General features: G+C 45.7%; 1 protein-coding gene across 5 annotated transcripts in view; it reads right to left on the bottom strand.

Moving 5' to 3' along the window:
* Positions 1-24,274, bottom strand: part of rxraa (retinoid X receptor, alpha a) — a 161,948-nt gene that overhangs the window by 14,751 nt on the left and 122,923 nt on the right. For 3 of the 5 annotated variants that reach the window (XM_046317406.1, XM_046317407.1, XM_046317411.1), the window contains exons 6-9: positions 23,636-23,820; positions 5,915-6,044; positions 4,107-4,239; positions 2,250-2,341 (exon numbers count right to left, since the gene is read on the bottom strand). In XM_046317406.1, coding sequence (XP_046173362.1) covers positions 2,250-2,341; positions 4,107-4,239; positions 5,915-6,044; positions 23,636-23,820 — 540 coding nt within the window. The remainder of the gene's footprint in view (positions 1-2,249; positions 2,342-4,106; positions 4,240-5,914; positions 6,045-23,635; positions 23,821-24,274) is intronic. The other 2 variants (XM_046317408.1, XM_046317410.1) reach the window with 1 other exon arrangement.

Raw genomic sequence — 24,274 nt, 5'->3', positions numbered from 1 at the left:
TACATTGTAGAATAATAGTGAAGACATCAAAACTATGAAGAAATAACACATATTGAATTATGTAGTAACCAAAAATGTGTTAAACAAATAAAAATATATTTGAGATTCTTCACCCTTTGCCTTGATGACAGCTTTGCACACTCTTGGCATTCTCTGAACCAGCTTCATGAGGAATGCTTTTCTAACAGTCTTGAAGGAGTTCCCACATATGCTGAGCACTTGTTAGCTGATTGTGGAGGCCAGGTCATCTGATGCAGCACTCCATCACTCTCCTTCTTGGTCAAATAGCCATTACATAGCCTGGAGGTGTGTTTTCGGTCATTGTCCTGTTGGAAACCAAATGATAGTCCCACTAAGCGCAAACCAGATGGGATGGCGTATCGCTGCAGAATGCTGTGGTAGCCATGCTGGTTAAGTGTGCCTTGAATTCTAAATAAATCCCTGACAGTGTCACCAGCAAAGCACCCCCACACCATCACACCTACTCCTTCATGCTTCACGGTGGGAACCACACATGCGGCGATCATCCGTTCACCTATTCTGTGTCTCACAAAGACACGGTGGTTGGATCCAAAAATCTTACATTTGGACTCATCAGACCAAAGGACAGATTTTCACCGGTCTAATGTCCATTGCTCGTGTTATGGCCCAAGCAAGTCCCTTCTTAAAATTGGTGTCCTTCAGTAGTGGTTTCTTTGCAGCAATTCGACCATGAAGGCCTGATTCACACAGCCTCCTCTGAACAGTTGATGTTGAGATGTGTGTGTTACATTTATTTGGGCTGCAATCTGAGGTGCAGTTAACTCTAATGAACTTATCCCAGATGTGGGACCAAGTCATTGTTTTACAAGTCACAAGTAAGTCTCACGTCTTAGCACTCAAGTCCCAAGTCAAGACAGGCAAGTCTGAGTCAAGTCAAGACCGACAAGTCTCAAGTCAAGTCTCAAGTCCTAAACTTTGAGTTTCGAGTCCTAAACATGTCATAATGTGCTCTTCACCAAATGTAATACAATTTCAGATTTTTAACAAGAGTAGTAGTTAGTAGATTACATTTACACAAATCATGAATGCTCGTATATTTATTACTTTCTCTTTCTCATGGGTAGTCATGAGACCCCCCCCCCCCCCCCCACCAATAATGATCGACTATCGAGGATCGCTATGGAGCGCAATCGGCCGATGTAGGCTTCGTACACAATCGCCCAACCTACACACACACACACACACACACACACACACACACACACACACACACACACACACACACACACACACACACACACACACACACACACACACACACACACACACACACACACACACACCCCCTCTCTGTGTGTGGTTACAGTAGGCTAACGTATGTCAATGGTTTTAGGAACAGCAGTAACATCAGGCAGGATTTAGGCTACCAACCACCTAGCCAGTTGTAGCTCAGTCTTGGGTGCAATGATCGCGTTCCCGCACTGACTAACTGTGTGGAGGCTCATTGATTTAACGTTAGCCTACATGCTACACTAGCAAAGTTATATATAGCTTATCATTCTTTGTGCAGCTACAAATGTTGAACAAAGTTGGAAGTTGTTGCGCCTCCGTCTGTCATTTTCTTCAAGCCTGTTTTGCAAGTTGCAATCCGTTTTTTGTTGACTACAGCGTAGTCTTTATATCCGAAAATAATAATTTTGGATATCATCTTTCCAAGGGTTCCACCTGAATTCACCCACCGACTTTCCTCTGCACTGCCACGCGCAACTTTTTCTCAGCTAACACAATTTGATTGGCTGCTGTCCGATTCAAACTGTAATCCATTAAATGAAGAGTTGATGTGCTGCACATTTTTTTCAATAGCGTCATTTTAAATATTTGGGCTTGGGGAGGGTATCAAGTTAGTTCGAGTCAAAAGGCTCAAGTCCAAGTTAAGTCACGAGTCATTGGTGTCAAGGAGAGAGAAAGGGTCAAAAATAGCAGGTCCAGGACAAGGTAGCACGTCCAGTGAACAGGTCAGGGTTCAAAGGCCGCAGGCAGAACAGTTGAAACTGGAGCAGCAGCACGACAAGGAGGGTGTATTATGGTCCTTGAGGGCCACACAGTATAAGAGTTTACTGGTATCATGTGCAGTCATTGTTTGGGAGGTTAAAGTAGCAGGAACAGGTGTATTCAAGGAGAACCCCTTTTTTCTGTTATTATAATCTAATCATCTAATGTAAAAGGCTCTGGATTAAAGGGGTGGTAGGAGTGTATGTATGTGATACCTGGGTTGAAGAGGACAATGGCTCGAAGGCACCCCAGCTCTGTCTTATCCATCTGCATGTCTCTCATCTTGGACACCAGTTCTGTGAGCACTCTGGATGGAGAGAGGGAGACACATAGACAGGCTCTTAGAGATCTGACCATCAGCCAGCAACACCTCCCTTGGTCACCGTTCAGTACACCCTCCTTTATCTACAGGTGAAACTCAATGGAAACCCAATACAAATCAATTGACAACAAGGCCCCACTGGCCTGACACACATGGGATGTCCAACCAGCTAGAAATGGTACAGCCCTGCCTACACCGCGTAATTCAAGCTGCTTAGAACATGTCTGATAAAAGGGAATACATGAACGACATAGTGCAAACACAATCACAGACTGTAACCGAACACTGACATTCCCAGCGCCCGCGTGTGACATCACTAGGCGGGGTTGCGTTTCGTTTTGGGAGTATGACCCGACTGCTCAAACTCCTCACCCCTCTCTGACTCCATCACGCCCGCTCTCTCTCTCCCTCTCCCTATGTCACTCTTTCAGGTCAATTGCAGCTCTTAGCTCATCCTAATTTAATTTTCCTGTTGGAACAATGAGGGTAAAAAAAAAAGACTTGAGTGTTGAAGTCAACCGCCCTCTTCATTTGTATGGCAGAGAGAAGAGAAGAGGAAAGGAGAGGAGAGGAGAAGAGAAGGAGCAGATAGAGCTTCATTATCGGTCATCTTAATGCTTCCCCAGTTAAGGCAAAGATGTAATCCATCCATTAGAAGTAGTGAACTGGCAGTATGCTAATCACTGAGTACAGATTCCCAGCTGGGGATAGAGGGAGATGGAGAGAGAGAGTGGGAGGGGGGAGAGAGAGAGTGGGAGGGGGGAGAAAGAGAGGGAGAGAGAGAAGAGAGAAAGAGAGCAGAGAGAGAGAGCGAGAAGAGAGAAAGAGAGCAGAGAGAGAGCGAGAGAGAGACAGAGAGAGAGAGAGCGAGAGAGAGACAGAGAGAGAGAGAGCAGAGAGAGAGAGAGAGAGAGAGAGAGAGAGAGAGAGAGAGAGAGAGAGAGAGAGAGAGAGAGAGAGAGAGAGAGAGAGAGACGAGAGAGAGACAGAGAGAGAGAGAGAGAGAGAGAGAGAGAGAGAGAGAGAGAGAGAGAGAGAGAGAGAGAGAGAGAGAGAGAGAGAGAGAGAGAGAGAGAGAGAGAGAGAGAGAGAGAGAGAGAGAGAGAGAGAGAGAGAGAGAGAGAGAGAGAGAGAGAGAGAGAGAGCTGTTGCCTTCAAAAGAACACTTCAGTTTGTGACTCAGCATGCCAGGGGACACAGGGTTTAGAGTGTTGGAGTGCTTAACAAAACAATCTGTTGGATTGATCTCACAGTGGATGGCCTTATCAACTTCTGTGTACACTGAGAAGGCATATCTTGATACTGTTCTTTTGTATACATTTTGTCTATACAAATGTGACTTTAAAAAACAAACATTGCAACAATAGGCCTCAAAAGAAGGTCAATATCTGCTTTGGAATAGTCACAGCCTGCCATGGGATTGCAGTGAAAAGAGTGGGATTTCATCAGGAACGCATTTAAATAGATTTTTTCTAAATGTCTGTCTGAGCAGATCTCCATCTCGCTGTGATGTCCGTTGCCTGTAGCCATACATATTTAATGAATGTGTGTTAATCAATAATAAGAGCACTCTCTGTTACGCATCACTACTTCTTCTTCTGACAGAGCCTTTTCACTGTTACCGGTCAGGGTCTACTTTTCTCTTGCCCTAATTGTGGAAACTGTGGAAACTTCGCATAGCAACCAACAAAAATGTATTTCACAAAGCTGATTGTATCAAGACAGTGTCAAACAGGGTGATCTTGACTACCTGTCAAAGATGGCTCCCACTCCAGCACTGTGGGCGCTGTTACGATGGACGTGTAGCCCTGTTGCCAGGAGGATCCCATCTTTCACCGCTATCGAACGGTGTGAGAAGGATGCGATGAGGAGCTCATTCCACCCTGAGGGAGAAAAGTGAGAGACGAGAGATAAAGAGTGAAAACCTATTACAAAGTTCATCAAGTTGCATTCAACATTCAAACTAAATTGAGCTGACAACAAGGGAAGGGAATTCCAATGAATCAATTTTAGGCTGAATAGGCAAACCAGAATGCTCTTTCATGCATAGGTGGGCCATCAGTAGCCCATCTCAGGCGTGCTTCCCAGAGAGACAAGTGTTTAACAGGGTGTACTGCGCCTGCCATCCCAATAACTCCATATACCAAGTAAGGGGAAGGCACGGAGAGCGTTGTGCTGTTTGAGTGACAGGGCTCCTTTAACTGTTCTGCCTAGCAACACTATCCGTATTTCCCCAGAGTTGAGTTGGGAATGAGAGGGGCTCGAATGCTTTCATCTGTGAGACAGCAGAGCTAAAGTGGTTATTTATAGAAGACGTGAGCTGAGGGCTGAGAAGAAGAGAGAGGACGCTCTCAGCTAGCTCCAGAACAGCTCTTTCTCAGAAGGTCTCACTCTCTCAATCACTATGGGTACCCAGAAGGAGAATGGTTAGACGGGGTAGGAGAGGGTTAGAGGGATGGATGGGGATGGATGGGCCTCCTCAGGGTGAGTTTGGAAGTGAACTGTGTAATTCTTCAGTGATAATGCACAAGAAGCAGGTGTTTAGAGGATATATTTGCACAGGTTTGTCGAGGGCCGGCAAACGATGCCAATATATCCTCCAAACACTGGCTTTCAGGGCATTATTGCCTTTATACAACAAGTTATCAACATATTCAAATAATGATTGACATATTTTTATTAAAAAAATATTTTGATGAATTAATTTCATCCTTCCACAAGATATATATAGTCCTGACACAAATCTAGGGTTGCTACCCAAGCCGACTGGTTGTCCATTACTATCGGTTCGGGTTGCCAGTCTTTTTGCTCTGTATCTATGGACGCGACCCATATTGGCTGGCAACGTTCTTATCCCTTGCTTGCCAGCTAGCCAACTACTACTAACTTACAGTCATGTCAAACAGTGCAGCCAGAATAACAATGAAGTAGCTGCATTTGCATTTGTTTAAGCTGTTTTCTAGTGACATTTATAACAATGACATCCATAACAATGAGCTAATGATGCGCAATTTCACCTGGCATTGAACATAAGTTCTCTTGTCAGGAGCTAACCTAGAACACAGCTAACACAATCACTTCAAACTGAAGCTGGAAAGACTTCAAACTAGCTGCACTTCTTTTAATTTTTCCTGTTTTCTATTGATAGTTTAAAATCAAGTTTATAAATTGCCTGGCTGGGATGATGAGACAGTGGACTGTGCAGTCAGATGGAACAGAGTAAATAGGCATTTTAACGTCATAGATTTAGCCGGTGGTAACTTGTGGAATAGACACCGGCTAGAATGCGGTTTTAACCAATCAGCTTTCACAATTAGACCCACCTGTCGTATAAGGAGCGACAAGCAATCAGCAAGGGCAACATATAGGGAAAATACTTTTAAAAAATTCACAAATGATGATAGCATACATAAAGAATATGACAGATGATTCATTCTATGAGATTGACTGCTCTTGACCTACAAATAGCCTACAAAGCCCATAATGCTGCAGTGACCTGCCCATGGGGATGCTGATGTGGTCTGATGAATGTTCATGACCTGGTCATGTTGAACTCACCTGCTCGTAGGAGGATGACCTGGTCGTCCAGGGGCAGCTCAGAGAAGTGGGGGATCCTCTTGGCCCACTCCACCAGTGTAAAGAGCTGCTTGTCGGCTGCTTGGCAGATGTTAGTCACCGGGTCGTTGGGCTGGAGAGAGACACACGGGAAGGCTTGCTGTCACAAATACATTTAGCAAAGGTTGAAAGATACTTAAGTGATAATGCCCTCAAAGTCCATGTTTGGACGATATATTGGCACGCATGTTGCAAACCGTGCCAATATATCCTTCAAACACGGGCTTTGAGGGCATTATCACTTTTATACAACAGGTTACCAGATTTAATTAGAGTATTGTTGTTCCAAATGTCGGAGAGACAGACAGCAATATTTATACAAATCTCTGCTGTTGACAACTAAATGTTAGTCTAAAAGAAATGTGAGATAATGTCTAGATGCTTTTTATAGTGGAGATCAAGTTAATAAATTGCCTGGCTGGGCTGATGAGACAGTAGATTGCGCAGTCAGATGGAACAGAGTAAATAGGCATTTTAACATCATAGATTTAGCCAGTGGTAACTAATTGAATAGACCTCAACTGGAATGCAGTTTTAACAATGTCAATCGGATGGGGCCACAGTGTCTCCTGACCCCTCCTGTCTCAGCCTCCAGTATTTATGCTGCAGTAGTTTATGTGTCGGTGGGCTAGGGTCAGTTTGTTATATCTGGAGTACTTCTCCTGTCTTATGTCTGTTGTCCTGTGTGAATTTAAGTATGCTCTCTCTAATTCTCTCTTTCTCTTTTTCTTTCTCTCTCTCTCTCGGAGGACCTGAGCCCTAGGACCATGCCTCAGGACTACCTGGCACGATGACTCCATGCTGTCCCCAGTCCACCTGGCCATGCTGCTGCTCCAGTTTCAACTGTTCTGCCTGTGGCCATGGAACCCAAACCTGTTCACCGGACGTGCTACCTGTTCCAGACCTGCTGTTTTCAACTCTCTAGAGACAGCAGGAGCGGTAGAGATACTCTTAATGATCGGCTATGAAAAGCCAACTGACATTTACTCCTGAGGTGCTGACTTGCTGCATCCTCGACAACTACTGTGATTATTATTATTTGACCATGCTGGTCATTTATGAACATTTGAACATCTTGGCCATGTTCTGTTATAATCTCCACCTGGCACAGCCAGAAGAGGACTGGCCACCCCTCATAGCTTGGTGCCTGTTTAGGTTTCTTCCTAGGTTCTGGCCTTTCTAGAGAGTTTTTCCTAGCCACCGTGCTTCTACACCTGCATTGCTTGCTGTTTGGGGGTTTAGGCTGGGTTTCTGTACAGCACTTTGAGATATTAGCTGTTGTAAGAAGGGCTATATAAATACATTTGATTTGATTTAACCAATCAGCATTCAGGATTAGACCCCCCCCCCCGTTTTATAAATTGTGACGTGTGTGGTTGAGTGTGTATTATGCGAACACACTGTGTGCATGTTCATTTTTGCTGCATACAGTATGTGTCCAGTCACAGCAGTGCACCACCGGATGAGAGAGCAGCACAGGGCCTGATCCGCTGAGCCAAGACCCCACACACACACACACACACCCCTGCCTTGTGAATGATCACCTCCGAGGAGGAGCGAGCAGGAAGGCAAAACAAACAATGATTCTGTCCCAGCCCGAGGAGGAAATACCTGCAGAGAAGCAGCAGTAAAACCTTACTACCTTACTCTCTATCTCCAGCAGAATAGCAATGTCTACAGTGCATCTCTATGTTTTGTAGAGAAAAAAAAGAACTACCCGATGACATCTTCAAAAGTTAAAACATTTTAAAAACTCGTAGTTTTTGAAAATCAACGTTTTTTTTGCTTTGAATCCTAACCTCTTTTTATGACCTTTCTTCTTATCATTTTAACCACAAATCATTGAAACGCACCATTTTCACATATGTAGACACTGGTTTGGTGCTGGAGATATTGAATATGAAGTTGAAAAGTGGCAGAATTGCCCTTTAAGAAATAGCTTTCAAGAAAGCTAAACAAGTTATAGTCTCTGGAATTATATGGACTAGTGAGACTGTATTCTCACTCACCACCTGGCTTATAATCCTGACTCAGACAGAGTAAAGTCTGGATGAAAAAGGTCAAGTAAAGTATATGGACGAAAAGTTAGCAGAGGACAACATGAAAAGGAGAGATCTGAAAGGTAGAGGAAAAGAACTGAGAGAGAGAGAGAGAGAGAGAGAGAGAAAGAGCGTGTTTGGTGGATGGAAATATGGATGTGAATGGACAAGAGCAAAGAAACCTCAAGTTTTAGAAGCCATCAAACTGAAGGCCTCACTCGAGGCCGCACTCAACCCAGGAGGAAACCGTGTTTAGTGAAGGAGGCAAGCACTTCTAACGTTCTAACATATCCAGTGGAGAGAAAAAAATGTCCCCATCAATGTTATCAATAACAAAAGGTATCTTCTCTCGCTCCCCAACTTCTCTCTCTCACCAAATCCCACAGATCAATGCTGAAAGCTCCGAAGATCTCAACTACAACTGTAGCTCTCTGGAGAAGATTAGAGTAAGATGAGAAAAATGAATTGCACCTCCTCTACCTTCCATTCTTCCTCTACTTCTAATGCTCAGGCCTAAGACTCCACACTCCATCCCCCCTTCCTTCCTCCCTCCCTATAGTGTGAAACTCTCACTGACTGTGTCATGTTTGTCATTCATTGTCATGTCTTGTCCCTGTGCTCCCCATGCTATTCGTTTCCCTCTGCTGGTCTTGTTTGGTTCTATCACTCTCTCTCCCCCTCCCTCTCTCACTCTCTCGCTCTCTCTTCTCTCTGTCGTTCCGTTCCTGCTCCCAGCTGTTCCTATTCCCCTAATCATCATTTAATTCCCACACCTGTTCCCGATCCTTTCCCCTGATTAGACTCCCTATTTATTCCTTTGTGTTCCGTCCCTGTTCCGTCGGTTCCTTGTTTTGTATTCCATGCTGTATTGCGTTTCGCCCTGTCCTGTCGTGTTTTTTGCCGTGATTGTGTATCACCCTGTCCTGTCGTGTTTTGTGCCTTCTTCAGACGCTGCGTGTGAGCAGGTGTCTCTGTTGACTACGGCCTGCGCCTACCCGGCGACCTGCAGTCTGTGGTCGCTCTCCAGTTGTTTTCCCCTCAACTATCTAGAGGATTTCAGTTATTCGGATTTGAGCATTAATAAACTCTGTTTCTGTTAAGTCGCGTTTGGGTCCTCCTTCACCTGCATAACAGAAGGAACCGACCAAAGAATGGACCCAGCGACTTCAGACGCTCGTTACACTGCCGTCGAGATCCAAGGAGCCATGCTCGGCAGACACGAGCAGGAATTGTCTGCTGCTCGCCATGCCGTGGAGAACCTGGCCGCTCAGGTTTCCGACCTCTCTGGACAGTTCCAGAGTCTACGTCTCGTGCCACCTGTTACTCCCTGGCCTGCCGAGCCTCCTGAACCCAGGGTTAATAACCCACCTTGCTACTCCGGGCAGCCCACTGAGTGCCGCTCCTTTCTCACGCAGTGTGAGATTGTGTTCTCTCTCCAACCCCACACATACTCTAGAGAGAGCTCGGGTTGCTTTCGTCATTTCACTCCTTACTGGCCGGGCTCGAGAATGGGGCACAGCTATCTGGGAGGCAAGGGCTGATTGCTCTAACAGATTCCAGAACTTTAAAGAGGAGATGATTCGGGTTTTTGACCGTTCAGTTTTTGGTGAGGAGGCTTCTAGGGCCCTGGCTTCCTTATGCCAAGGTGAACGGTCCATAACGGATTATTCCATTGAGTTTCGCACTCTTGCTGCCTCTAGTGAGTGGAACGAGCCGGCGCTGCTCGCTCGTTTTCTGGAGGGACTCCACGCAGTGGTTAAGGATGAGATTCTCTCCCGGGAGGTTCCTTCAGATGTGGACTCCTTGATTGCTCTCGCCATCCGCATAGAACGACGGGTAGATCTTCGTCACCGGGCTCGTGGAAGAGAGCTCGCATCAACGGTGTTTCCCTGCTCCGCATCGCAACCATCTCCCTCTGGCTTTGAGACTGAGCCCATGCAGCTGGGAGGGATTCGCATCTCGAATAAGGAGAGGGAACAGAGGATCACCAACCGCCTGTGCCTCTATTGCGGAGTGGCTGGACATTTTGTTATTTCATGTCCAGTAAGAGGCCAGAGCCCATCAGTAAGCGGAGGGCTACTGGTGAGCGCTACTACTCAGGTCCCTTCATCTAGATCTTGTACTACTATGTCGGTCCATCTACGCTGGACCGGTTCGGGTGCTACATGCAGTGCTTTGATTGACTCTGGGGCTGAGGGTTGTTTCATGGACGAAGCATGGGCTCGGAAACATAACATTCCTTTCAGACCATTAGACAGGCCTACGCCCATGTTTGCCTTAGATGGTAGTCATCTTCCCAGTATCAAATTTGAGACACTACCTTTAACTCTCACAGTATCTGGTAACCACAGTGAGACTATTTCTTTTTTGATTTTCCGTTCACCGTTTACACCTGTTGTTTTGGGTCATCCCTGGCTAGTATGTCATAATCCTTCTATTAATTGGTCTAGTAATTCTATCCTATCCTGGAACGTTTCTTGTCATGTGAAGTGTTTAATGTCTGCCATCCCTCCCGTTTCTTCTCTCCCTACTTCTCAGGAGGAACCTGGCGATTTGACAGGAGTGCCGGAGGAATATCATGATCTGCGCACGGTCTTCAGTCGGTCCCGAGCCAACTCCCTTCCTCCTCACCGGTCGTATGATTGTAGTATTGATCTCCTTCCAGGGACCACGCCTCCTCGAGGTAGACTATACTCTCTGTCGGCTCCCGAACGTAAGGCTCTCGAGGATTATTTGTCTGTGTCTCTTGACGCCGGTACCATAGTGCCTTCTTCTTCTCCGGCCGGGGCGGGGTTCTTTTTGTTAAGAAGAAGGACGGTACTCTGCGCCCCTGCGTGGATTATCGAGGGCTGAATGACATAACGGTTAAGAATCGTTATCCGCTTCCCCTTATGTCATCAGCCTTCGAGATTCTGCAGGGAGCCAGGTGCTTTACTAAGTTGGACCTTCGTAACGCTTACCATCTCGTGCGCATCAGAGAGGGGGACGAGTGGAAAACGGCGTTTAATACTCCGTTAGGGCATTTTGAGTACCGGGTTCTGCCGTTCGGTCTCGCCAATGCGCCAGCTGTTTTTCAGGCATTAGTTAATGATGTTCTGAGAGACATGCTGAACATTTTTGTTTTTGTCTATCTTGACGATATCCTGATTTTTTCTCCGTCACTCGAGATTCATGTTCAGCACGTTCGACGTGTTCTACAGCGCCTTTTAGAGAATTGTCTCTACGTAAAGGCTGAGAAGTGCTCTTTTCATGTCTCCTCCGTTACTTTTCTCGGTTCCGTTATTTCCGCTGAAGGCATTCAGATGGATTCCGCTAAGGTCCAAGCTGTCAGTGATTGGCCCGTTCCAAGGTCACGTGTCGAGTTGCAGCGCTTCTTAGGTTTCGCTAATTTCTATCGGCGTTTCATTCGTAATTTCGGTCAAGTTGCTGCCCCTCTCACAGCTCTTACTTCTGTCAAGACGTGTTTTAAGTGGTCCGGTTCCGCCCAGGGAGCTTTTGATCTTCTAAAAGAACGTTTTACGTCCGCTCCTATCCTCGTTACTCCTGACGTCACTAGACAATTCATTGTCGAGGTTGACGCTTCAGAGGTAGGCGTGGGAGCCATTCTATCCCAGCGCTCCCAGTCTGACGATAAGGTTCATCCTTGCGCTTATTTTTCTCATCGCCTGTCGCCATCTGAGCGCAACTATGATGTGGGTAACCGTGAACTGCTCGCCATCCGCTTAGCCCTAGGCGAATGGCGACAGTGGTTGGAGGGGGCGACCGTTCCTTTTGTCGTTTGGACAGACCATAAGAACCTTGAGTACATCCGTTCTGCCAAACGACTTAATGCCCGTCAAGCTCGTTGGGCGTTGTTTTTCGCTCGTTTCGAGTTTGTGATTTCTTACCGTCCGGGTAGCAAGAACACCAAGCCTGATGCCTTATCCCGTCTGTTTAGTTCTTCTGTGGCTTCTACTGATCCCGAGGGGATTCTTCCTTATGGGCGTGTTATCGGGTTAACAGTCTGGGGAATTGAAAGACAGGTTAAGCAAGCACTCACGCACACTGCGTCGCCGCGCGCTTGTCCTAGTAACCTCCTTTTCGTTCCTGTTTCCACTCGTCTGGCTGTTCTTCAGTGGGCTCACTCTGCCAAGTTAGCGGGTCATCCCGGTGTTCGAGGCACTCTTGCGTCTATTCGCCAGCGCTTTTGGTGGCCGACTCAGGAGCGTGACACGCGCCGTTTCGTGGCTGCCTGTTCGGACTGCGCGCAGACTAAGTCGGGTAACTCTCCTCCTGCCGGTCGTCTCAGACCGCTCCCCATTCCTTCTCGACCATGGTCTCACATTGCCTTAGACTTCATTACCGGTCTGCCTTTGTCTGCGGGGAAGACTGTGATTCTGACGGTTGTCGATAGGTTCTCTAAGGCGGCACATTTCATTCCCCTCGCTAAACTTCCTTCCGCTAAGGAGACGGCACAAATCATTATTGAGAATGTATTCAGAATTCATGGCCTCCCGTTAGACGCCGTTTCAGACAGAGGTCCGCAATTCACGTCACAGTTTTGGAGGGAGTTCTGTCGTTTGATTGGTGCGTCCGTCAGTCTCTCTTCCGGGTTTCATCCCCAGTCTAACGGTCAAGCAGAGAGGGCCAATCAGACGATTGGTCGCATACTACGCAGCCTTTCTTTCAGGAACCCTGCGTCTTGGGCAGAACAGCTCCCCTGGGCAGAATACGCTCACAATTCGCTTCCTTCGTCTGCTACCGGGTTATCTCCGTTTCAGAGTAGTCTGGGTTACCAGCCTCCTCTGTTCTCATCCCAGCTTGCCGAGTCCAGCGTTCCCTCCGCTCAAGCGTTTGTCCAACGTTGTGAGCGCACCTGGAGGAGGGTGAGGTCTGCACTTTGCCGTTACAGGGCACAGACGGTGAGAGCCGCCAATAAACGCAGGATTAAGAGTCCAAGGTATTGTTGCGGCCAGAGAGTGTGGCTTTCCACTCGCAACCTTCCTCTTACGACAGCTTCTCGTAAGTTGACTCCGCGGTTCATTGGTCCGTTCCGTGTCTCCCAGGTCGTCAATCCTGTCGCTGTGCGACTGCTTCTTCCGCGACATCTTCGTCGCGTCCATCCTGTCTTCCATGTCTCCTGTGTTAAGCCCTTTCTTCGCACCCCGTTCGTCTTCCCTCCCCCTCCCGTCCTTGTCGAGAGCGCACCTATTTACAAGGTACATAAAATTATGGACATGCGTTCTCGGGGACGGGGTCACCAATACCTAGTGGATTGGGAGGGTTACGGTCCTGAGGAGAGGAGTTGGGTTCCGTCTCGGGACGTGCTGGACCGTTCGCTCATCGATGATTTCCTCCGTTGCCGCCAGGATTCCTCCTCGAGTGCGCCAGGAGGCGCTCGGTGAGTGGGGGGGTACTGTCATGTTTGTCATTCATTGTCATGTCTTGTCCCTGTGCTCCCCATGCTATTCGTTTCCCTCTGCTGGTCTTGTTTGGTTCTATCACTCTCTCTCCCCCTCCCTCTCTCACTCTCTCGCTCTCTCTTCTCTCTGTCGTTCCGTTCCTGCTCCCAGCTGTTCCTATTCCCCTAATCATCATTTAATTCCCACACCTGTTCCCGATCCTTTCCCCTGATTAGACTCCCTATTTATTCCTTTGTGTTCCGTCCCTGTTCCGTCGGTTCCTTGTTTTGTATTCCATGCTGTATTGCGTTTCGCCCTGTCCTGTCGTGTTTTTTGCCGTGATTGTGTATCACCCTGTCCTGTCGTGTTTTGTGCCTTCTTCAGACGCTGCGTGTGAGCAGGTGTCTCTGTTGACTACGGCCTGCGCCTACCCGAAGCGACCTGCAGTCTGTGGTCGCTCTCCAGTTGTTTTCCCCTCAACTATCTAGAGGATTTCAGTTATTCGGATTTGAGCATTAATAAACTCTGTTTCTGTTAAGTCGCGTTTGGGTCCTCCTTCACCTGCATAACAGACTGCCGAGAATCAGACACGACCGCTTGAAATATGAAACAGTATGAAACAGTTAACCAGACACAAAGCCAGCACTGTTTTGAAAACTGAAAGTAGTTTTTCTTTGGGAGGAGAAAAAAAAAAGCATCTTATAAATATTGAAGCATCTGATCTCTGTGGGAGTCGTTGTGCACCGCACGGCTCAGCGCGACAGTTTTTCCGCCTGTATTTCTCCTTCAAACACATAAACAAATCCGCTAATTCATTCCAAAGGCAGCCGCAGCCCAAACAAAACAAAACAAAAGGGGCTTTATTTTGTGTCTCTGTCGAGGCCTCTCAAAAGAATACAACTCCCAGAGTTCTCGTTAAACACGGCGAAGGCTCATGAATATTGCATGGCTCTCTTAGCCGTGTTTACACTGACCTCGTTTCTCACTGTATACACCATGAAGATGACAGGAGAGAACATAGATCACACTCCCGCCATGAGCACATATTATCTCACTGTAGGTGAGTGAGAAGACACCAGTCAGAGGATGTTACGGGGTGTCACAGTGGAAGAGACCACAATGCCTTCTGAGGTCTGGAAGAATAATTGTATTTTTATTGAACCTTTATTTAACTGGGCAAGTCAGTTAAGGACAAATTCTTATTTACAATGATGAACTTCTTAACTATCTTCTTAAGATGATTGTCGCTAGGCAACCGAGCTAGCTAGCTATCTAGCTAGCAAGGACAATAATAATAGCATATTTTTACTGAGATTACTGGTCAATTTTTTAAATTGGATTTAAAACAATCAATACTGAAAATGTAAGATTAAGTTTGTGAGTGAATGAAACATGTTCAATTGCTTTCATTAACTGTTTTTTTTCTCTCTGCCTTAAGTTTAAGAACTTTATTGAGGAATAGCAACTTTTCATTCATGTATTTTTAAGTATGAAGTTAAGGAAAAAATGGCACTTAAGTATACATTTCTTCTTAAGAAGATATTGTGAATTCGGGCCTAGGCCAAGAGGGACCGCTGTGACCTTACAGAACCCATAGCTGTCTGTGAGAGAAACTCTTTTACATTCCTTCTATGTGAACATCCTTCGCTCTGGAGGATAGGGGGCCAGCTGATCATTTTCTGAAATAGACGTAACCCTCCCCAGAGGAGAGACGTAACCCTCCCCTGAGAAAGAGATAGAGAGATATGGAAAGGGACTGTGAGCGTTTGGGCTTATGAGAGACGCTTTGAGGACACCTCTTAATGCTTGACGCAAACATGAGTGTTTTTTGTTCCAGACTGAATTGAAGGCTTTGGTGTGCATTATTCACAGCCAATATCCATCTCAGCCTCTCCTCTCACAGAAATGCCTGGCTTGCATATCGTCCTATTAAATTTTGATCACTTGTGGAGGGGAGAGATCAGAGACTGGCTTTTACATTTTTCATATTCTGCTTAAACCCCACTACAGTTGCGTGACAACAAAGAGAAATGTGGTAGTCAATGGATGATTTGTCCCTAATCCAAATGTCCAACAAAATTGTGAGTTGAGAGTAAAGATCTCATGATGGGCTGTTTGTTGAAGAAGAGTATTGAGAGTACCCTCAACCAAGTATGCTCTGAACAACATTAGCCTACCTCTCTGTTTACAAAGACACAGCAGAGAAAGAGAGAGACAAAGAATTATACAACTTGACAGATTCAAACAGCACACAAGGTTGGATTATACACAGACAGAATGAGAAAAATCCATAGCGAAAGAGAGAGGGATAGTGAGAAAGAGCCAGACAGAGGTAGGGAAAAATCCCCAGAATGTCGTGTTACCCCACTCCTCCCCATCCCTCCCTCCTTGAAGAGAAGGCCCTGGCTTGTCTGACTGGAGGCATGTTACTAATGCCTGTTTAACTCCGGTTCTAGGTCACCATGAGATAAACACACTTTATTCAGCTTCGCCAAACCCCGGTCATTAGACAGTGGCAGTCCCCATTCATGGTGTGCATTCACGGGCCCTGGCCCAGGGATTCACTAACACACGGGGCAGAGGGGATCCTAATATACTGGGACTGCCTGCCAAGGGGACAGCGCACAGGGACACATTCCAACACTGACTGTGCCTCTCTCCCCTTGTTTAATCCACTCCTAACTATGGATGCACGATATATCGGTGAACATATCGGAATCGGACGATATTAGCTAAAAATGCCAACATAAGTATTGCCCGATGTCTAGTTTAACGCCGATGTTAAAAACCGATGTCAAAGCTACCGTGCAGACCTATATGACATAGATACTTGATGTAATAACGCCACGTAAAATGTCGCGCTACACGTGCAACACAGCATTCCTAACCTAGCCCACAATGTCTGCTGTGTGGATCGAGCAGTGAACAAGTCCAGCAGTCCTTTGAAAGAGTAAGAACATTTCAGTGGGACAACTCAAAGGGCGAAATCCATTAAAATGCCAAGATAATGGAATTCATTGACCTTGACAGTCAACTGTTCCCTGTCATAGGTGATGTTGGCTTTTACTGACTGGTCGAGCACAAGTACACACTACCAAGTGCACTATTTTTCAGATGTTGCCCTACCGGAGTTACACAGTAATAGCGTCACTGCTATTAGCTTCACAACATACATACGATGGAACGCCGTTTGGGTCTTTACGTGTCAAAAAAGATACAGTAGCACCGTCAAAGATGTACAAAAAAGTCTGCAAACAAGCAAACACCGGCCACAAACGATGTGTTTACAATACCACGTTGGTAATAAAGCATCATTTGTTGGACTGCAACTTCTGGGGTAGCTAGTACCAATACAACCAGCCTAAAAACAATGACCAGTAGAAACTGCAGTCATTTTCATTATTCTTAGCATTGATTTAGGAATCCTTGTGAGTAAGTATTAGCTAGGTTGCTACTTATTGTTCACCTATTGAAATTGAACTTCAGTTCATGAAAATAAATAGCTAGCCAGCTACTTAACCCTGTTGCCCAAAGCTAACGTAATATGCAGCCAGCTAGCTTCATCTGGCTAGTGAGGCTCGACCGGGCCGGGTTATGTGTTGTGAAGCTAGCCACAATAGGGATTTTGCACAATTGTGTAATTTGCAGTTTGCCTTCAAAATAAAAGTATGTCTTTGACAGTGAGGCAAATTAATACAAATAGTATAATTATGCAATAATTTTACTTTGAAGGCTAAGTGCAAAGTCCACTATTGTGGCTAATCCTTATTGTGGCTAGCTTCACATAGATGGGTCCGACCACCATTAATCAAATAAGAACTGTCTTACAAATTAGGGTTATTTTAGATGATGACACCTAGCTATATAGTTAGCTAGCTAACTATAGCTACTAAAGCAGATGTCGTGTTATTTGACATGTCAAATAGTGTTATTTGACATGTATCTTTTTTGACACGCAAAGACCCAAACGTTGTTACATAGAAACCCGGGTTGAGAATGAAACGACTGAACAAATGAACCACGAAACAGCACAGCAAGTAAGTAAAATAAATAGGTTTTGATTATGTTTTACTTGTAATGGGGACATACGTAAATGCCAACAAAATAACTTTTTGGTCAGTGTGGTGTGTGTGTGAGTGTAACCTTTATTTAACTAGGCAAGTCAGTTAAGAACAAATTCTTATTTACAATGACGGCCCGGACGACGCTGCGACAATTGTGCGCCACCCTATGGGACTCCCAATCACGGCCGGATGTGATACAGCCTGGATTCGAACCAGGGACTGTAGTGACGCCTCTTGCACTGAGATGCAGTGCCTTAGGCCACTGCGTTCATGTGTGTGTGTTAACTATTTAACTGTACTAGAACGCTTAAAAGGATATCGATACCGTTATCGGCCCCAAAAAATCATATAGATGCATCACTACTCCTAAATTTTCATATGATTATGAGGATCGTTTTCAGTGTCAATTGAAATATAAGTAGAAGGGGAACTAGGAGGTGTCTCAGCAGTTGTCTTTAGCTAGGGCAAATTAGATGAATAAAAATGTCCCACATTACCCAATCTACATGGCCTATTGAACTACAACTCATTACCTTAAACCATTGCAAGAAATAAACAAAAACCTACAAATATGGATCCACTAGAAATTACCAAGAAATACTCAAAAATGACCAATACAAGTGGTATTTCTCTGCCTTTATCAAAGCTAGATTTCTAGAAAAGATCGATATCCTCCTCTATCTCCTGCGGGACACCCCCTGTTGGTGTCAGAGCCCCAGTGGTGAGATGTAGAGCAGAGCAGTTACGGCAAGGCGAAGCCCAGACAGACACACACACACAGAGTGATTTAGTGTGTCAGAGAGCTGCCAGCCCCTTCCCTCTCCTTTCCCTCTCCTCCCAAATGTCAACGCTCATCACGTACATTTCCATCTACCCAAAAACAGCTCCCATTTACTCACATAACAGCCTTCAGAGTTCTACCTTCACTTCACAGGACACTTCCCCCCCCAGAACAGACGAGTCCCAGAAGAAGCACTCCCTCCTTCCCTCTGTCCCTCGCTCCCTCCCTCCCTCCTTCCTCTGTCCCTCCCTCCCTCCCTCCTTCCCTCTCCTACACTCTGTGTCTGTTGTTCCAGTAGGATTCCTGAGAAACCAGAGGTTGGTGGGATGCTGTCGGTAAAACCTTCCTTAGATTAGATGATCAAATCACATACAACTGGTGAATTCACCGTGAAATGCTTGCTTACGAGGCTCTCCCAACAATGCTATGGAAGTTAACAAATAAAACACAAGAGTGGAGCAATATAAAGGGAGTACCAGTACCAGAGCAATGGCAAACGTGTATTTGAGGTAGATTACAGTTCATTTGGAAAGAATTCACACTTGACTTTTTCCACATTTTGTTACGTTACAGCCTTATTCTAAAATGGATTAAATAAAACATTTTCCTCAACAGTCTACACAAATGACAAAGCGAAAACAGGTTTTTAGAAGTTTTTGCTAATTTATTAACAATAAAAAACATAAATACCTTATTTACATAAGAATTCAAACCCTTTGCTGTGGGACTTGAAATTGAGCTCAGGTGCATCCTGCTTCCATTGATCATCCGTGAGTTGTTTCCACAAGTTGATTGGAGTCCACCTGTGGTAAATTCAATTGATTGGACATGATTTGGAAAGGCACACACCTGTCTATAATAAGGTCCCACAGAGCAAAGACCAACCCATGAGGTTGAAGGAATTGTCCGTAGAGCTCCGAGCCGAGGCACAGATCTGGTAGGTACCAAAAAATGTCTGCAGCACTGAAGGTCCCCAGCAACACAGTGGCCTCCATCATTCCTAAATGGAAGAAGTTTGGAACCACCAAGACTTTTAATAAAGCTGGCTGCCCGGCCAAACTGAGCAGTCGGTGGAGAAGGGCCTTGATCAGGGAGGTGACCAAGAACCCGATGGTCACTCTGAAAGAGCTCCAGAGTTCCTCTGTGAAGATGGGAGAACCTTCCAGAAGGACAACCAGCTCTGCTGCACCCCACCAATCAGACCTTTATGGTAGAGTGGCCGGATGGAAGCCACTCCTTAGTAAGGCACATGAAAGCCCACTTGAAGTTTTCCAAAAGGCACCTAAAGGACTCTCAGACCATGAGGAACAAGATTCTCTGGTCTGATGAAACCGAGATTGAACTCTTTGGCCTGAATGCCAATCATCATGTCTGGAGGAAACCTGGCACCATCCCTATGATGAAGCATAGTGGTGGCAGCACCATGCTTTGGGGATGTTTTTCAATGGCAGGGACTGGGAGACTAGTCAGGACTGAGGGAAAGATGAATGGAGCAAATTACAGAGAGATAAAAAATTGCCCCAGAGCGCACAGGATCTCTGACTGAGGCGAAAGTTTCACCTTCCAACAGAACAATGACCCTAAGCACACAGCCAAGACAACGCAGGAGTGGCTTCGGGACACGTCTCTGAGTGGTCCAGCCAGAGCCCTGTATTGAACCCTATCAAACGTATCTGGGAAACCTGAAATAGCTGTGCAGAGACGCTCCCCATCCAACCGGACAGAGCTTGAGAGGATCTGCAGAGAAGAATGGGAGAAACTCCCCAAGTACAGGTGTGCCAAGCTTGTAGCGTCATACCCAAGAAGAGGCTGTACTCGCTGCCAAAGGTGCTTCAACAAAGTACTGAGTAAAGGGTCTGAATACTTATGTAAATGTGATATTTCAGTTATATTTGCTAAAATTTCTAAAAACCTGTTTTTCCTTTATCATCATGAGGTAGTGTGTATAGATTGACGAAGGGAAAAAAAACATTTAAATACATTATAGAATAAGGCTGTAATGTAACACAATGTGGAAAAAGTCAAGGGGTTTGAATACTTTCCGAATACACCGTACTTACACAAGGTATTTGAGGTAGATACGTGAAGGCAGGGTAAAGTGACTAGGCATCAGGATAGATAATAATATGAGTGTGTGTGTGTGTGTGTGTGTGTGTGTGTGTGTGTGTGTGTGTGTGTGTGTGTGTGTGTGTGTGTGTGTGTGTGTGTGTGTGTGTGTGTGTGTGTGTGTGTGTGTGTGTGTGTGTGTGTGTGTGTGTGTGTGTGTTTGTGTTGTGTCGGTATGCGTGTGTGTGTTATGTGTGTGTGTTATGTGGGGCGGCAGGGTAGCCTAGTGGTTAGAGCGCTAGACTAGTAACCGGAAGGTTGCAAGTTCAAACCCCCAAGCCGACAAGGTACAAATCTGTCGTTCTGCCCCTGAACAGGCAGTTAACCCACTGTTCCCAGGCCGTCATTGAAAATAAGAATTTGTTCTTAACTGACTTGCCTGGTTAAATAAAGGTAAAATAAAAAAATAAAATGTCTGTATGTGCATAAGTAGTGTATATGAATGTGTGTTGGTTTTCTGTGGGAGTGTTAATGTTGTGTGTATGAGTGAGTGTTTATATGGTATGTGTGTAGATGTAGTCTAGTGTACATAGAGTCAGTGCAGATTGTTTGGGTACCATTAATTTACTATTTAGCTGTCTGGCTATTTAGCAGTCTTACGTATGGCTTCCGGGTAGAAGCTGTCTCAGAGCCTGTTGGTTCAAGAGTAGCAGAGTGAACAGTCTATGGCTAGGTTAGCTGGAGTCTTTGGCAATTTTTCGTGCCTTCCTCTGACACCGCCTGATGGTTCTGGATGGCAGGGAGCTCGGCACCAGTCATGTACTGGTCTGTCCACACCACCTTCTGTAACATTTTGTGGTCAAGAACAAGTGACGTGCATTCACTATACCAAGCGTGATGCAGCTAGTTAAGATGCTCTCGATGGTGCAGCTGTAGAACTTTTTGAGGATCTGAGGGCCCATGCAAAATCTTTTCATTCTCCTGAGGGGGAAGAGACGCTACAGTGCCCTCTCCACGACTGTGCGGGGGTGTGTGGACCATGTTAATTCCTTAGTCTGTTGTCTTATTCACGGTTGAGCCAGACATAGTCTCGTACTCAAGTACTATTTGAGAAGGTCTGGTCACACAAATTTCCTAAGTGGCAAAGGTCCAGATGGATATCGTCATTTATCGGCGTAGTAACAAACCCCCACCTCACAACCCATGTGATCCCAAACTGTTTATACCCCTCTTGTTGGTGGAAATAACATTTTGCAGTTTTATAGGTAATTACCCACAATTCTAAACATTTTTCTTGAGGCAGAGAATTATTTTGATATTTTAAAGCTTATTTCCTGCGGCCTTGTGAAGTAAGCATTTCACGGTAAGGTCTACACCTGCTGTATTCGGCGACTGTGACAAATACTATTTGATTTTATGTGATTTGTTCCTCATCCTCATGTTGGCTAATGGCTGCTCCCTGTCAATCAAGCGATACCCTGGGGAGTCCCGCTCCAGAGAGGATAATGAAGACTGTCAGATTGCAGCATAGTTGAACTGTAATGGTGTGGCAAATTGTTGTGATAACACTGATTACATGTTAATAATGGCCATTACTGCAACGACACACGTCAGAGGCTGAGGAACCTGTTTCATACCGAGGGAACATTTTAGAAAATGGAGAGTGAGTGTGTATGTGCATGTGCATATGTGGATAAGTGTGTTGGTGTCATTGTACATATACAGTGCATTCGGAAAGTATTCAGACCCCTTGCCTTTTTCCACATTTCATTATTGTAAAATGGATTCAATAGTTTTTTTTCCCTCTTCAATCTACACACAATACCCCATGATGACAAAGCAAAAACACATTTTTAGACATTTTTGAAAAATAAAATGAAATAAAATGGAAATATCACATACATAAGTATTCAGACCCTTTACTTAGTACTTTGTTGAAGTACTTTTGACAGATATTGCAGTCTCGAGTCTTGTTGGATATGACGCTACAAGCTTGGCACACCTGTATTTGGGGAGTTTCTCCCATTCTTCTCTGCAGATCCTCTCAAGCTCTGTCAGGTTGAATGGGGAGCGTTGCTGCACAGCTATTTTCAGTTCTTTCCAGAGATGTTTGATCGGGTTCAAGTCCGGGCTCTGGCCGGGCCACTGAAGGACATTCAGAGACGTCCCGAAGCCACTCCTACGCTGTCTTGGCTGTGTGCTTAGGGTCATTGTCCTGTTGGAAGGTGGACCTTCACCCCAGTCTGAGGTCCTGAGCGCTCTGGAGCAGGTTTTGGATCTCTAAGTACTTTGCGCCGTTCATCTTTCCCTCGATCCTGACTAGTCTCCCAGTCCATGCCGCTGAAAAACATCCCCACAGCATGATGCTGCCACCACCATGCTTCATCATAGAGATTGTGCCAGGTTTCCTCCAGACGTGACGCTTGGCATTCAAGCCAAAGAGTTCAATCTCGGTTTCATCAGACCAGAGGTTCTTGTTTCTCATTGTATGAGAGTCTTTAGCTGCCTTTTGGCAAACTCCAAGCGGGCTGTCATGTGGCTTTTACTGAGGAGTCGCTTCCATCTGCCCACTCTACCATAAAGGCCTGATTGGTGGAGTGCTGCAGAGATGGTTGTCCTTCTGGAAGGTTCTCCCATCTCCACAGAGGAACTCTAAAGCTCTGTCAGCGTGACCATCTGGTTCTTGGTCACCTCCCTGACCAAGGCTCCTCTCCCTCGATAGCCCAGTTTGGTTGGGCGGCCAGCTCTAGGAAGAGTCTTGGTGGTTCCAAGCTTCTTCCATTTAAGAATGATGGAGACCACTGTGTTCTTGGGGACCTTCAATGCTGCAGAAATGTTTTGTTACCCTTCCCCAGATCTGTACCTCGACACAATCCCGTCTCGGAGCTCTACGGACAATTCCTTCCACCCCGGAGTTGCTTTTTGCTCTGACATGCACTGTCAACTGTGGGACCTTACATTGACAGATGTGTGCCTTTCCAAATAATGCCCAATCAATTGAATTTATCACAGGTGGACTCCAATCAAGTTGTAGAAACATCTGAGGGATGATCAATGGAAACCGGAAGCACCTGAGCTCAATTTCACGTCTCATAGCAAAGGATCTGAATACTTGTGTAATTAAGGTATTTCTAAACACTTCTAAGCACCTGTTTTCACTTTTTCATTATGGGGTATTGTGTGTTGATTGAGGGGAGATTTTTTAAATGTAATCCATTTTAGAATACGGCTGCAACGTAACAAAATGTGGAAAAAGTCAAGCGGTCTGAATACTTTCCGAATGCACTGTATGTGTAAACGGCTCCTGCTCTTCAGGACAGAGTACAGGGTGAACATACGGTGTAGTGACTCACCGAGTTGGATGGCATGCCCAGGTTGGTCTCGGTGTAGGTCTCGGTCTTGGGTTCCACAGCGAGCTCGGCCTCCAGGACCTTCTCCACGGGCATGTCCTCGTTGACGCCACTGGTGGACTCCACCTCGTTCTCGCTGCGCTCTTTGGCCCGCTGGCGCTCCTCCTGGACGGCTGTGTGTAACAAAACTGGTTCCGGTCACTACTGCTGCTGCGGTGTTGTCTAGTGTGTGCGGTGTTTGTGTGCGTGTCATTATTATTACATTAAGTCTGATATAAAGACCGAGGTAACAGATCTACACTGAAATATGTGAGTCCCCATAATTACAGGACACGTGAATAGAGACATGACAGGAAATACAGTAGAGTGTGGACACAACATATACAAACGCTTCATACAAGGACCCTCTCTCCTGCTCGGTCTCAATGTAGAGCACAATAACAAACAACAAGCTCCTTTCATGACCACCATATATTGACACATTAATAATGGATGTGGTACGAGTCCTCATTTATGCCCTTGCATGTTTATGCCACTGTGCATGACAGACTGACTGGCGCACAGACACACATCAATGGGGTCTTTGTGTAAAATAATGTTGTTTTTAGTCTGTCCAGTAAATAATCACTACGTCTCTGTGTA

The sequence above is a fragment of the Oncorhynchus gorbuscha genome, linkage group LG20, assembly GCF_021184085.1.
Source record: "Oncorhynchus gorbuscha isolate QuinsamMale2020 ecotype Even-year linkage group LG20, OgorEven_v1.0, whole genome shotgun sequence".
NCBI lineage: Eukaryota > Metazoa > Chordata > Actinopteri > Salmoniformes > Salmonidae > Oncorhynchus > Oncorhynchus gorbuscha.
This window is presented reverse-complemented; position numbering and strand designations above follow the sequence as displayed.